This window comes from Molothrus ater, chromosome 4, assembly GCF_012460135.2.
Source record: "Molothrus ater isolate BHLD 08-10-18 breed brown headed cowbird chromosome 4, BPBGC_Mater_1.1, whole genome shotgun sequence".
NCBI lineage: Eukaryota > Metazoa > Chordata > Aves > Passeriformes > Icteridae > Molothrus > Molothrus ater.
This window is the reverse complement of record NC_050481.2, coordinates 66,726,798-66,740,732: the sequence shown is the minus strand read 5'-3', so window position 1 is coordinate 66,740,732 and position 13,935 is coordinate 66,726,798. Positions and strand designations below refer to the sequence as shown.

The window sequence follows — 13,935 nt, the reverse complement described above, 5'->3', positions numbered from 1 at the left end:
GAGGATGGCTTGTATGGGTTTTGTATGCTGAGAGCATCCTTGAAGCCTAGTGGGGGGCATAGCACAGGGATTTGATTTTGAGTCAGGGATCCTGAATACCATGAGCATATTGTTTAGAGTGTTTGATGGTAACTGATGTAATTGGCAAATGTTAGACTTCTGGCTTATGAAGCATGCAAAGACCTGGCAACATTTTTAGAATCATATTTTGGTGATGCAGCTGAAATGAGTGAGTTCTTGATCACAAGGAGCTCAGGAGCAATTCAGTATTCCTGGCACCATAACTAAGAATCACAGTCTTCTCTGGGAAACAAAGTTGTCAATCCATGGGTGTCCTGTGAACTTTTCTTCAATTCAGCAAAAGTTATGATCACTTTTTCTTTCTTTTTTACAGCAATGCTGAGTGACAGTAACTCTGTGAAGCTGAAAAGTGATCATTCACCTCCTGTGCAATGGTGTAAGGTGGCTGCACGTGAAGATGAGAAGACCAAGCTGGTTTTTAAAAGGTACTCGCAAGTAAGTGTCATTGTCACAGCTACACAGAGGACAGTTGTCCTACCCCCAGGCTGGGCAATTGTAAAATGGATGCAGAAATCAAGGCATGGGATTGCCACAGGCTGTGAATGGAGGGTTGAGCACACAGCTTTCCTGAAAACACTGTGAGAGCCAGGATAACTTGTTGTAGTACCTGTCTTCCCAAGGCAAAGTGAGATCCTAGTACTTCACTCACAAGCATTTCCAATCTTTTTTGCATACAGATAAATAACAATGCTGAGACTTCTGTACAGTCTGGTAACTGAGGGAATGGAAGGCCAGTGGATATTGAGTGGGTATCCTGGGGAGGTGTTTTCAGGTAGTTATTTTGTTATGAAGGCTTCTGGAATGCTACATCAAAAATCCTACTCCTTTGTTTATAGCTTGACATCAAATTAGAATTAAAAAGTGTGTGCACACATAGATCCAGGACCATATTTTATACCTGAAATGTTCACTACTGTGATGCCATTTGAATTTTTAGGTCTTAAAGCTAAAAAACCCAGAGACATACTGTCATATACACAGGTGAATGTAACCTGAATGGTGCAACCCCAGCTGAATCTGGGGATAATTGATAAACTTCTGGAGGAAAACCAGCCTCATTTGTCAGCTGTGAATCTCCTGCTCTCTGCCTGTTGGCTGATCTCCAGGGGCTGCTGCCTAACATGCTAATGAAGCTCTTGGATCACCTCTCAGTGGAAAATGTAATTTAGTTAAGTGAGATATGAGAACAGTCCTGCTTTTCCTGTGGTCACCTTTTTTGCAGCCTGTACTGTACACTGAGTGCTGGAATTGCATCTATTAGTTCACATAGTACAAGCTTTTTAAAAAAAAAACTTAGAAATTTGTATTAACTTTATCTGAAAGAGTTTCAAGAAGCATTGGGCACTTAATAACTTGTACATTTTTAAAAGACATTTAAACAAATATCTATCCTTAGGAAACAATAGGAAATGAAAATCAATAAGAAAGCTCAAACTTCATACTTGAGCAAGAACCACAACTTTAACCAAATAATGATGTAAATATTCCTCAGATGGGTTTAAACATGAAATGAGCTAAGTTACTTTCTGGATATCAACAGTGTTACTCTTTAGGAATGAGAAATTAGTAGATCAAAAATATGAGTAGTCTATGTTCTTCAATTTTAAAGTTGGTTGGTCTTTTTCTGCTGCATGTTTTGGGGGTGTAAGTAACTAAGGCTTTTCATCCTGAGCACCTGAGTTCCTCATTCTGGCCTGACACTGAGTTGAAAGTTTTGTTTCAGTGGTGGCCATTGGCCCAAAATCATCCAATTTGAAGTTCCAGCCTTTTTTTCAGCTTGCATGGAAATGTTTTCTAAGATATGACCTCTAAAGAAAAGTCACTGTTGGTTTCATTATGTGAGAATTGTTTGACTCATCAGAGATGCATTTAAAATATATGAGGCAGGCATTTTCCTTATCTAGGCATCTATATGTGTTCATACTTTTGTGCAGATAACTTTGAAGAGTTATACAAGACTTGAAGTAAACAAAGCAAAAGGGTTTTTTGAATTCAAATGCAAATATTCACATAAAGTTCAACTGTCTTAAATTTGCTTAAAAATATTGATTTAATAGTTGATTAAACATCAGAAAAAAATATTTTTTTTGTTTTTCTCTCCTAACCCCCACTGTCCTGCTTTTTAGAATTCTTGCACTGTTTGTGCTTGGAGGGTGCTTCCTTTATATTCTCAAATTGCATCTTGAACCTGAGGAATGTGACAGAACAAAAATGCCATATGTGGACCTTGATCGTGTAAAGGTTGGTATTTTTTGGCTTTTTTTTTTCATTTAATTAAAAAAATGTTATTAATTGACAATACAAGACTTATAGGGCTCTACAACAAAGAACTAAAATGCTGGAATTATCTATTGAGCAGAAATGTATTTTGCTTCATCTCATGCTGTAAACATTGTTTTTTGTTCTTGTAAAATGACAGCAGAAGCACGTAGAGAAACTGAGTTTTTGGGGTAAAATTAGATAACTGTGGCTTTAAAATTTGAAATGGACATGTCATCATCCCATTTTGTCAGTGCACATGACACTGGTGATCAGAACATTGATGCAAATGAAAAGTCACATACTAAAAACACCCAAAAGTAATATATTAAACCAAAGGGCTTTTTTTTTCTTTTTTTACCTAAGCCAGTTTCCCAGTCTGCTTTGCCTTGTAGTTGCTCAGCTGTTTTTGGAATCACAGGGCAAATGTCCAAGAAGGTACAGCTATGATTTCATTTATTCATTCAAGGTAGCAGCTACTTTCTTTAGCTACAGTTTTGCATGCAGCTTTTAAAGAGGTATAACAGACACCATTGAAGCCTTTGCTACTTATCCTATTTACACTTTATAACAGAACTTACCTGCCTTAGGGCTGTTACATTTCTGTCTTTGAATGTCTCAATGCTAATAGGCAACTTCTAGCAGAAACCCTGTATTAAGACAGTCTAATCATAGCATTACTGCATGTGCATCCTCCCCCACTTGCCATCATCCCCAGTGCTTATCTTTCCCCTTCTGAACCTCTTTGCCTCCCCTTTTTTCTCCTTTGACTTATTTATTTTTTCAATAACATTCCTGATTCTGAAGAACAAACACATTAAACCAAGCAAACCTGAAGGCTTCATGGACTGTATTTATTGCTATCTCAAAAAGTACATTGTGAAGTTGTTCAGTCATGCTTTGCCCAGAGTGGTGTTCATGCAGAAACCTTCATGTGGGTAGAGGAAGTTCTATAGGTTAATCTTGGTTAGAAAAAAGCCCCAAAAAAACCAGCAGCAGAACTTCCCTCCCTGCTCCTTCAGATACACACTATTGTTCCTTAACAGTAGAGGGGAACTAAATTAGCAGTAGATTTGAATCTTGTGTCTTTGACTCCTGTGTTTGCTCATGGGTTTTTTTAATTACACTAGAGGAGCCTTTGCTGTTTCTCTTTTTACATCAGATACCAGCTTGCCACTACAGATTTCTAAAAACGTGCACTAATAGTGTTTTGTTTGTAATATGAGATGGATCAATGTGTAGTTCTGTCTGTCACTTTAATCTTTTTATGCAGTATGGAACTGTAGTCTCTTATTTTGATGACTAGTCTTCGAGAGAAGGCCCATAACGCCCCCACTTAGCATTCCTTTTAGTCATTAGCACTTTGGCAATATTTATAGAAGAAGTGTTGCTTCATTCTGGTGAGTAACAAGTCCAGCTGCTGTTGCACAGAACTTTTACCCAATGGATGTGTCTCTGGTGGAATCTCAGAGCAGAACTCAGGTCATGCAGTTGAGCAGAGTGGAAATCCACTTGCTGCTAAATTAGACAGCTAGAAGTATGTCTAGGTTGTTTTTTTTTATTTGGTGTTGCAAATGAGCTGTTGGTACAAACAGCTCATTTTCACTTAGCACTTCTGCTACCTGAATATATTCTTTAGAAAACCTCATGTCTAGATTTAAGTGATAGAGTGGAGAGGAATTCCTCTGCAGGTTTTCACCGTGCACTGGCTCATATCTACATCTGAGTAATACTTCCAAATTGTTGTACTTCCACACTGAAGCTTTCTTTATAACCCCTGTGTTTGCTAAACTGTTGGTGGTTAGCTGGTGGCCCACAGTTTGAGGCCTTTGTGCCTTCCTGCAGCTGGCTTTCCTGGCTGAATCCTGTGTGTTTTGTTTCAGAGGGCACAGCAATTTGCCAGCGCTGTGCTGCAGGAGCAGTGCCGACCTTCTTATGCCAAGAAGGAGATGAGGAAGTTGTTTGCAGAGAAATACAGCATGGACATATCTCCCTTTGTAAGGAAAAATATGAATGAAGATGAAGCTTTATTTAAATATGAACCTCCATTTGGATTTCACAAGTTCTCTGATAAACTTAAAGATCTCCTTGAGCTCTTACCTGAGCATGATTTACCAGAAGAGTTGAAGTCAAAGCACTGTAAGCGCTGTGTTGTTGTTGGCAGTGGTGGAATTCTCCATGGATCAGAGCTGGGTCACTTATTGAATCAGTTTGATATTGTTATCAGGTATGTCCTTTCCGTTTAAGGACTCCAACTACTTCTTCATTACTTTGAGCCAGCATTGTTTTTTAAGGGGAAAATATCTCCAACACTGATGCAACTTATAACACTGTTTCTGAAAGTGCTTTTGAGAAATTTACTTAGGACTTGGTGGAATTTTAAATCTTAGGAGCAAAATAAAATGTCATGCTTACAGGAAAGGAATTCAGTGTAATTGTTTGTGGACTTCAGGTACAAAAATCACATGGACAGAAACTAGATAGAAACTAGTGACATCATGGACAAGTAGACAGTACTGTGTTTATCCCTTCATATTTTAAAGCTTTCAAATCTTAAACTTCAGGATTTAAGGACTCACCTCTGCTTTTTTCCCATGGCTAGTTTGGACGCTTCTTTGAAAGATTTTTTTTATGACAGCTATTTCAAACACAATAAAAATTAATTGGTGTTTCAGTATACAGTTTGCTTACCTACTTTATAGCACACTTATCTTCCCTTATCTTTATGAGGTCAGTGACTGTTTTCTTTGATTGCTGTGATCTCAGACATCTGAATTACATGCTCTGTATTTGTGCCTTCTGAACATTACAGTTTGAACCACCTTGTTTTGAATCATGTAAAGTCACAAATAAAATTAATACCAGCATTTTCTCAACTTATTTTGTAAACTGAGGCTTGCTCATCTTATTAAGGAAATATTTCATTGAATCAATAGCCCTTATTCAAAGGTAAACAAATCTTGTTAGCATGTGGAGGGGCAGAGAACTTGCATTAGCTGTCCTCTGAAATTAGGGATGGCAGGATGAAAGTGATTTTTCTCTTGATGTAGAAAAGTTTGCAGGATTTGAGCTATTCTGCAGAACTAGCTCATGCAGAGCGATGATTCCATTCTTGTCAGCTGTGTGCCATCATCTGAATTTTTTGGTGAAGTGGAAGTGATATAAACCCACAGGATGCATTGCATTGGAGGGATAATTTGAATGAATTTTTGTGTGGAATACTCGTGAGTGTGTGTGTATATATAAATATATATATGTGAAAAGTTATCACACAGGCAACTTTCTATGTACTTTCTTCCTCTTCCACTTCTAAGCCTCTTTGAATTGACACAAAGCAAGACATATGAAGTTCTGCAATGCTGTCTTAAGTCACTTTACTCTTCAAGCTTTTCTTTCCCAAATTCTGCATTTGTGCCTTTTAATCTAGAAATAGAATTGGCTTCCTCCCAAAGATAAAAGGGTTGCAGAAGTGCATGAGGCAAGAACATGTGGGTTGTGTGAAAACACCATAGTCTGTTCTGTTAAAAATCTGTGGGCCAAACAACAAGTTTTTGCTTAGTGTCTGATACTCTAATGAGATTGTAACCTGTTTATTTAATACCCCTCCATTGTGGGTTTGTTTTCCCCCAGGTTAAATGATGCACCAGTTCAAGGCTACGCTGATCATGTTGGTAACAAAACAACGATACGGATGACGTACCCCGAAGGAGCCCCCCTTTCTGAGCACGAGTATCCTCCTGCAAGCTTGTTTGTGGCTGTTCTGTTTAAAGGAGTTGATTTCAACTGGCTTCAAGCCATGGTAAAAAATGAAACCTTGGTATGTAATGTGACAGTCTCACGTACCTGTATTTTTGTTTGGTTTTTTTTCTAATGCTTAAAGAACCTGATTGATCTGTTACTTCCTGGCTTATCATGCTGAGGATCTTTTATATAACCTTGTGGGTTTTTTTAGCTCTGTCTCCTAGTTACAGTTGGACCAGCATTTGTGTTGAAGCCCCATGCTGACAGTAACACTGCTTTTTTTTTTTTTGTGGAGATATTGGTGGTTTGCACCAGGCTACGTGACATACTGAGCGTTTGCTGAAGTGGAATTCATTTCACATTTGGTTTAAGTGACTTGACCAAGTCTGCAGAGCCCAAAATAGAAATGAGATTTCTGAATGCTAGTCCATTTTTTTAGCAGCTAAAGTCTGTACTGCTACAGTGGGCACATGGAATTAATGTGTAATTGAACATTTGTCTGAGGTTCCTAAATTATGAGGTTGCTTATTTTTCACTAAACATTTATAGAAGTGCTGAGATTTCTAAGGAACTGATGGAAGGGGCTGATGTTTCCAAATTAATGTGAACTGGTGGCTTCCACCTCTTTTAATCTGCAGGCAGATAATTTCAACAAGTAAAAGTTACTGAGACAGGTTTAGAAGCCAGCCTGTCAAGTCTTTTAACAGTTTGATCTCTGCTAGTTTAGGTACTCCAAATTCCTTTCTCAATTCTGTGATTTGTACAATATGGGAAGGTGTGTTTAATCTTGACCATGACTGTCTACTACTACACCAAAGAGTCAGGAAGATGCTTAAGGGACTGGAGCATCTCTACCATGAGGAAAGACTGATAGAGCTGGGAGTGTTTAGCCTGGAGAAGAAAAGGCTTGGAGGGGATCTTATTAATGTACATAAATAAATATCTGAGGGGAGGATGTAAAGGGGATGGAGCCAGGCTCTTTTTGGTGGTGCCCAGTGATAGGACAAGAAGAAACTTGTCAGGTTGAATATCCATGGACATCTTTCTTAAAATCACCTAGACATGATCTTGAGCATCTGCCTCAAGGTATCTGCTTGGGTCAGGGAAGTTGGACCTTGTGATCTCCAGAGGCCCTGTCTAACTTCAGTGGCTCTGTGATTCTGTGAGCTGCAGCCCTACTTCCTTCAAATGCTCAGCTGTCAGTTGGCTCAGCTCTCTGTGCAGGCACTGGCACTGAGAAAACTGATCCAGAGCACGATTGGGAAAACAGGAGCACTGCAACCTGTATTTGATCAGTTCAAGCTGTTGTTCCTTAAAGCATATTAAAAAAAATACCAGGTCTATGTTGAGCTGGATCAGTTTAATTTTTTAATTAAATTAATTTGCTTAATGTTGCCCATTTCATGGAAAGACTTGCAGAATTAGTGTGATGTGATATTTCTTCTTCCATTAGCAGGCATCTGACTGACTGCAGTGGCATGAGATCAGAGTCTGGGATTCTGAGTCCTGTGTAAATCCTCTTCTGAAGGGTTGCATTTATCACTAGGTGGATGCTGTCAAACAACAGCTCTTCACTTCAGAGCTTGAGTACAATTGCTTTAAATCTGGTGCTTGCTTCAGAGTGCCTGGTTAATGTTTGTGGGAAACTGTGCTTCCCTTCCCCATTTCTTTAAATACTGTTGCCTGCTCAGCTGTGCTGGGGCAGGCAACAGTATTTAAAGAAATGAAGAACCCATGGGTGCTGGTGAATATGTTGACTGATAAACACAAAGTGCAGTCAAGTATTCAGAATAAACAGCTATTCCCTCTACTGTGCTCTCTGCAATTCCAGGTACTTTAAAGGTTCTTCCTCTTTTGGGTCAGTCATTTGATCTTTACACTGATATTTCCAAAGCACCTTAGCTGTAAACTGCTAAATTTTTCAGGGTTACTGCTGAATTCTGTAACTTCTATGCTGTGTTTGTCTCAGTTTCCCTCTGAACTAGATTTTTCATTTCTCTTAGCCTCTGTGGGCACGACTCTTCTTTTGGAAGGAGGTTGCTGAGAAAATTCCTTTCACATCAAAGCAGTTTAGGATTCTCAATCCAGTTGTTATCAAAGAGACAGCTTTGGACATTTTACAGTTCCCTGAGCCTCGATCAAAGTTCTGGGGTTGGGATAAGGTAAGAAGTTTCCGTTGAACAAAAGGAGACCATAAAGTACAAAGTAAATAAAAGAAGAAGCTGAAAAAAGTTTTGGGCTTTTTACTTTCTCTGTGCAGTTTCTGTGCAGAGCTGGTTTCAGGTAATTAGGAAATTAATGTGCTTTCATAAAACTCTTATATTTTCTTGTGCAAAATCAATGTCAGATTTCAGCTCATCTTTTTAGACGAGGTATTTTGCCTGTATGCTGACATGCAATGGCATTCAGATGCAGTGAGACATAAACTCATTCCAGTGTTTAAAAACATGCATTTGATGTATGTTAAGCCTGTTAGAAACAGCCCTGTTAAGCTAAACCAGCCATCAGCTGTAGCCAGATGTCTCCAGCTGCAGGGAAAGCAGAGAGAGCCTGGAAACCAGGGCAGTGTGAAGCAGCCTTCCAGCTGCTGGAATTGCTGTGTATGCCAGAGAATGCTCAGGAGCAGCTGATGGGCATTTCCTCCCTCCATGTCCTTTGCTTCAGCAGTGGTACAGAGTGATGAATTGCCTGGTTTAATTACACACTGCATTTTTGTTACTTTAATTGCATGTTTGAGAAATTGAATGTCACTAGTTCTCTTGAACCACAAAAATACTAACCACCATCTCTTTACCAAAATGTGAAAGCACTTAAGATTATTGCACAAATATTTGAAGGATCTTCTCACATTTCTTTATCAAAATAACATATACCAAGCTGAGTATCTTAATGGTATTGTAGTATATTTGCCTCTTTCACAGGTTGTTTAGTGAAAAGTCATATTGTGAAGAATACTGTTAGAGAGCCTGTTGTTGCTCAAGAATTAGATAAGTGTACATTATGTCAAGTTTAACTCTGTGTCAGAGGTTGTTTGACTGTTTGAAGTGAAGGATCACTTGCAGTTTAACTACACAGTGATAGGGCATCTTGCTTCCACAGGAAAAAGAAAATTAGTGTTGACGGCCAAAAGCCAAATACTTAAATTGTTTAATATTTTGCCCTGGGGTTTTTAGTTTTATTTGATCATTTAATTGATTTCTAGTTGTAGTTATAATTGATTTCAGTTTTAAATGAGGAGAGGGAATGAATAGACAAAGTCATTAAATTGTGTAAAGTGTTTGTAAACAAAGTAAAGGAAAATATGTTTGAACTGAGCAAATTTCACTTTTCTCCCTTTTTAGAATGTACCTACAATTGGGGTCACAGCAGTTGTTCTGGCCACACATTTATGTGATGAAGTGAGCTTAGCAGGATTTGGATATGACCTGGATCAGCCCAGCACACCTTTGCACTATTACAACAACCTCTGCATGGCTGCCATGAAAGAACAAACTATGCACAATGTGACAAGTGAAACAAAATTCCTGCAAAAACTGATCAAAGAAAAAGTGGTCAAAGACCTCACTGGAGGGATACACTGTGAATTCTGCAGCAAAGACAGCTAGTGACCAACTTGCAGCATGGATAGGATTTGTTACATTTCCAGAGGTTCAGCTGGATCAACCCTTTCCCTCTCTTTAGTTCTTTAAAGTGTACCTGAAATGGACACGGGATCCCTGCTGCCTTTTTTAATGTCCCATTCAAGTTGTCAGACTTCTAAATTAATTTCCCTGTGAGACTTTACTTTGCACATTTCTGTGAATAGCTGTGTAAATATCTTGTCAATTCAACTTGGAGTTGAAAGACATCCATTTAAAGTATTTAATATTTTAAGTTGTCTGAATAAAAGCAGGTTTTTTGTTTTCAAATGTATATGGAACACACATGGCTGGCCTGAATTGTCTAACAGAATGTGCAAGAGTTATTTTGTCCTGATCTGCTGTCTTTGTTAATCCAGTTCTTGGTATATTGACTCCTTTTCATGCATGCCATGAAAAGAAAAGCATATGCTTGTCAAGTCTTGCATGTCCTGAACTTGAGCATTGCATTTACTCCTCAAATACTTATATTCTTTTGCTAATACATTTTTTGGGGGGTGAAGGACAAATGTAGGAGTGAAGGAAAAGGAATTGTTGTGGCAACAACTGAGTAGTAAGTACTTTGATGTTCATGATTGATATGAAAACCATTGATATATTAATGTTTTGGGTTAGAATCCTGCTTTGTGAAGCACATTCGGGCCCAGGGCACTCTAAAGAGGAATTAGCCAGGAGGAGGCTTTAACCCAAACCAGGTCATTTGTCATTTCCACTCCTGAAGACCTGCCTAAATGTTTCTAACTAGATGATTTGCAGCAGAGTTCAGCTCCCCCAATTAATGAAGTGGCATTAATACAAAATCTGCCCCTTCTTTAAAATTTATTTTTGAGTGACTTGAGAACTGCTGGTTCTATAAAACACTCATTTGTATCAATCATTTAGCAATTCTAAAGCCTGTGACTAGGTTACAATTTCCACTGGTTAATTTTATGATCCTTAAGTAATTATAGATATTAATAGTCACCTTAATAGTTTGCAATGCTTGTGAAGTCCAGTATTGACTATTTAATTGGAGAGGTAGAGTTGTTGGTTTTCCCCAAGTCAGTAATTGGGTGAATGTTTAAGTTAAGAAGAAAATCACTATAAGAAAGTAGCATAATCTATAACAAGGTAGATAACTGCTGAAAACAACAAATTTAAAAGACAAAAAGAGAAAAGAAAGCTATAGATGTATGTTTTTGGGGGTGGAAATCAGTGCACTGCAAAGGCACTGGGCTGTGCAGATGTGTAAGCAAGTTTTTATGTTTTTGTTATTAGCAGAGTATCAGGTGTGACTGTTTGCACTGAGGACTGGTGTTACTCAATCTACAGTGTGAGAAAAAAAGCTTCCTTTGGCAGTGGAAGCCTGTCAGCAAATCAATCAAGGGTTGGCCTAAAAATATTGTTCTTAGTCATGGACCCTTCACCTGGTGAATGTTCCCACTTTTCTTTGTTATGGACATAGAGATGAGTGAAGTTGTAGTTCCACATTTTAAAAATACTCATGTGGAAATGCAAGGTTGGGGTGGTTGTGTTTTGGGTTTTTATTCTGTGGAGAGCAGATCTAATGGATGATAATGTTAGAATGCAGGAGCAGCAGACTGATGCTCAGTGTTATACTGAGAGGCAATAAAAGGACATCAGATCATGAACCATAACTGAATAAAGTTGTGGACCTCATCTTTCCGAAGTCCCACATGTCTACAGGTCCTTTAAAGTCAGTTGTGGGGGGTGAACAAATTTGAAAATCAGGAATTCTTGGTTCTGGCACTATGTTCATAGCAATAATATTAATCTAGCCTTCTCTTCCATGAAAAACATTAATTTTTATATTAGCAATAAATTTCTAGTCTGTTATTTTTTGTAAGTATATGATATTATTTAATTTGAAAATATTTCATGTGTGAAGAGTTTTATACAAATAGTCCTTTAGTTAATATATTAAAATGTGGTGACTGTTTTCTCCTGGTATTTAAACTGGAAGCAGAATACATTAATTTCATTTAGTACTAATGAAATTTTGGAGGATTTCAGAATGTGTGTATTGGGAGGATGTCTTGAGTACACCAGAAGTCTGTATTTCTGAGCACATGGTCCCTCACCACTTCATTTTGTTCAACAACTTAAAAATGGTCAGTTGATTAATGTAAATGCCAATAGCTTTTTGGAGATGCTGTATTTACTGTCAAATTTGCAAACTGTGTGGATGTAGGATTAGATTTCCTACCTGTTTTATGGCTTGTGATAAAACTTGTTCTCCATGGTAGTCTGTGCAGACTTGACACTCCATGAAATGGCAGCAAAAAGCAATAAACTGATGAAACCACTTTCTATTTATGTATTTGTCACTCAGTTTGCCAACTGTTCTTCCTCCTCTTTTAAGGATGTTGCATGTCTTGCTGATCCAGTTGAAAGTCTTGATGCAATCCCACATACCCCAAAACAGGGGAGATGGTAGCTGGTAACTTTTTCTCTGTTAGTTTATGCCTTTTTAGTGCCTGTCAGTGGAATTATCTGTCTGGTGCTTGGAAGAGAGGAAACCCTCTCAACACTGACCAAATTGTGGGCTTACAAGATTTTGAAGTTAATGTGGATGAGAATATTTTGGACTGGGTTATAGCATTGGCCTTAAAATCAGGGGTGTGCCTCCTACAATGGTGTAAACGAAACACTGCAGCTTCTGATCTGTGCCTCAGCCTTGCTGGAAGAGAGATAAGAACAAAGCTCTGTGTGTTCTGTTACTGTTTCACAGATTTATGCTTTGCAAAGAATCTGCATCCTTTGTAAATAGGCCTTGATAGTGTTTGGTTAAAAAGTCACAAAGATTTTGGGAGCTGTGATAAAGCCATGTGTTCTGCATTGAAATCCTCTGTGTAACTCTCTTTGTAGGAGCTATCACAGCCAGGGATATGCCTTATCTATTCTGGTGCTGAATGTTTTCATGGTTCCTGTGCAGGAAGTTGCACAAGGAGACATGAAGATCTGCCTGGCTGTGGAGTGGGGAAGTGCCAAAAAGGGTGACTGCAGTCTGTGGTGGGTTGGCATCAAAACTGGGTGCTAAACTTGTGGCGACTCTTGAGATGCTGGTAAGGAACTGAAGAGAGTTCGGCCTCTCCGTGCATGGATGTGTGTGGATAGCTCCAGCTCTCGTGCTGCAGTTGGAATTCCTGCAGGAAATGGGAGGGCAACAGAGGAGGCAGCTGTGTAGCCTGAGTCTGATCCTCTTACCTGGGCAAGGGAGGATGAAGAGAGAGCACTTCTGTTAAGAACAGCTCAGATGTGATCCTGTGCCTTCCTTCCTCCAGCCTGCCAGCAGCAAGGTTTTGTACAAATGTTTGATTTTACCAGCTTAGGAAAAGGTTCTGCCCCCAGAGGGTGGCTGGGCACTGAGCAGGCTCCCCAGGGCAGTGGTCACAGCACCAGCCTGGCAGAGCTCAGGGAGTGTCTGGACAATGCTCTGGGGCACAGGGGGTGACTCCTGGGGCTGTCCTGTGCAGGGCCAGGAGCTGGACTGGATGATCCTTGGGTCTCGGGTTGGCTGTCTGTCTCTGCCCCGGGACGCGTGGGATGGTTCTGAGGCAGCCCGCGCTCTGAAGAACGAGTCTGGACTCTTCACTTTTCAGGTTATTTTTTCTTATCTACAAAATTTTCTTTCTGCCCAGCCGAGATCTGCTCAGCAGGGCAGCCACAAGCACTCTGACCGCCCCCGGGGCAGTGTCGTCTTTATATACTACATATAACATATTTACTTTTCATTCCCAATACCTATCACTTATGTCAGACAGTGCACTTCTACTCTAAACCAATCCCCAAGTGCCAGCATCACAGCAGAAAATGGAGAACAAGAAGAAGAAAGAAGGACGAGACACACCCTGATTCCTCCATCTTCTCTCCATAACCCCTATACCAAAAACCCCAAAATCTGTATTTCCACCCTGTAACTACATCGTTCTTGCACCATTCAAACCCGTGTGGCTCTCATGTCCTCATACACAGGTGGCAATTCGCTGCAAGGATCCAAGTCAAGCCACCAGGTGTTCCGGGCAACATGCCAGGGTCTCCGAGCCCCCCGAGAGGGTTTTCGGCAACTCTGGGTATCCAGAGGGACGTGCTCAGTTCCCACACTTGGGGGTCCCTTCCAACTCAGCTTGTTCTGTGATTCTATGAAATGTAAGTACATCCTGCTCAAAAGAGTTTTGAGCCATTTGGCATCAGCATTGTCCCCCATCTCCTGAGG

At 39.6% G+C, this 13,935-nt stretch overlaps 1 protein-coding gene across 7 annotated transcripts in view; it reads left to right on the top strand.

Annotated features, from left to right (window-relative positions):
- The window catches only part of ST3GAL5 (ST3 beta-galactoside alpha-2,3-sialyltransferase 5), a 30,532-nt gene extending 18,503 nt beyond the window's left edge, over positions 1 to 12,029 (top strand). For 4 of the 7 annotated variants that reach the window (XM_054514585.1, XM_036381970.2, XM_054514587.1 and 1 more), the window contains exons 2-7: positions 395 to 506; positions 2,208 to 2,322; positions 4,224 to 4,567; positions 5,971 to 6,157; positions 8,085 to 8,243; positions 9,423 to 12,029. In XM_054514585.1, coding sequence (XP_054370560.1) covers positions 397 to 506; positions 2,208 to 2,322; positions 4,224 to 4,567; positions 5,971 to 6,157; positions 8,085 to 8,243; positions 9,423 to 9,686 — 1,179 coding nt within the window. In that variant the 5' untranslated portion in view covers positions 395 to 396 and the 3' untranslated portion in view covers positions 9,687 to 12,029. Of the gene's footprint in view, positions 1 to 394; positions 517 to 2,207; positions 2,323 to 4,223; positions 4,568 to 5,970; positions 6,158 to 8,084; positions 8,244 to 9,422 lie in introns of those variants that run through there. The other 3 variants (XM_054514588.1, XM_036381978.2, XM_036381979.2) reach the window with 2 other exon arrangements.
- The last annotated feature ends 1,906 nt before the right edge of the window (positions 12,030 to 13,935 follow it).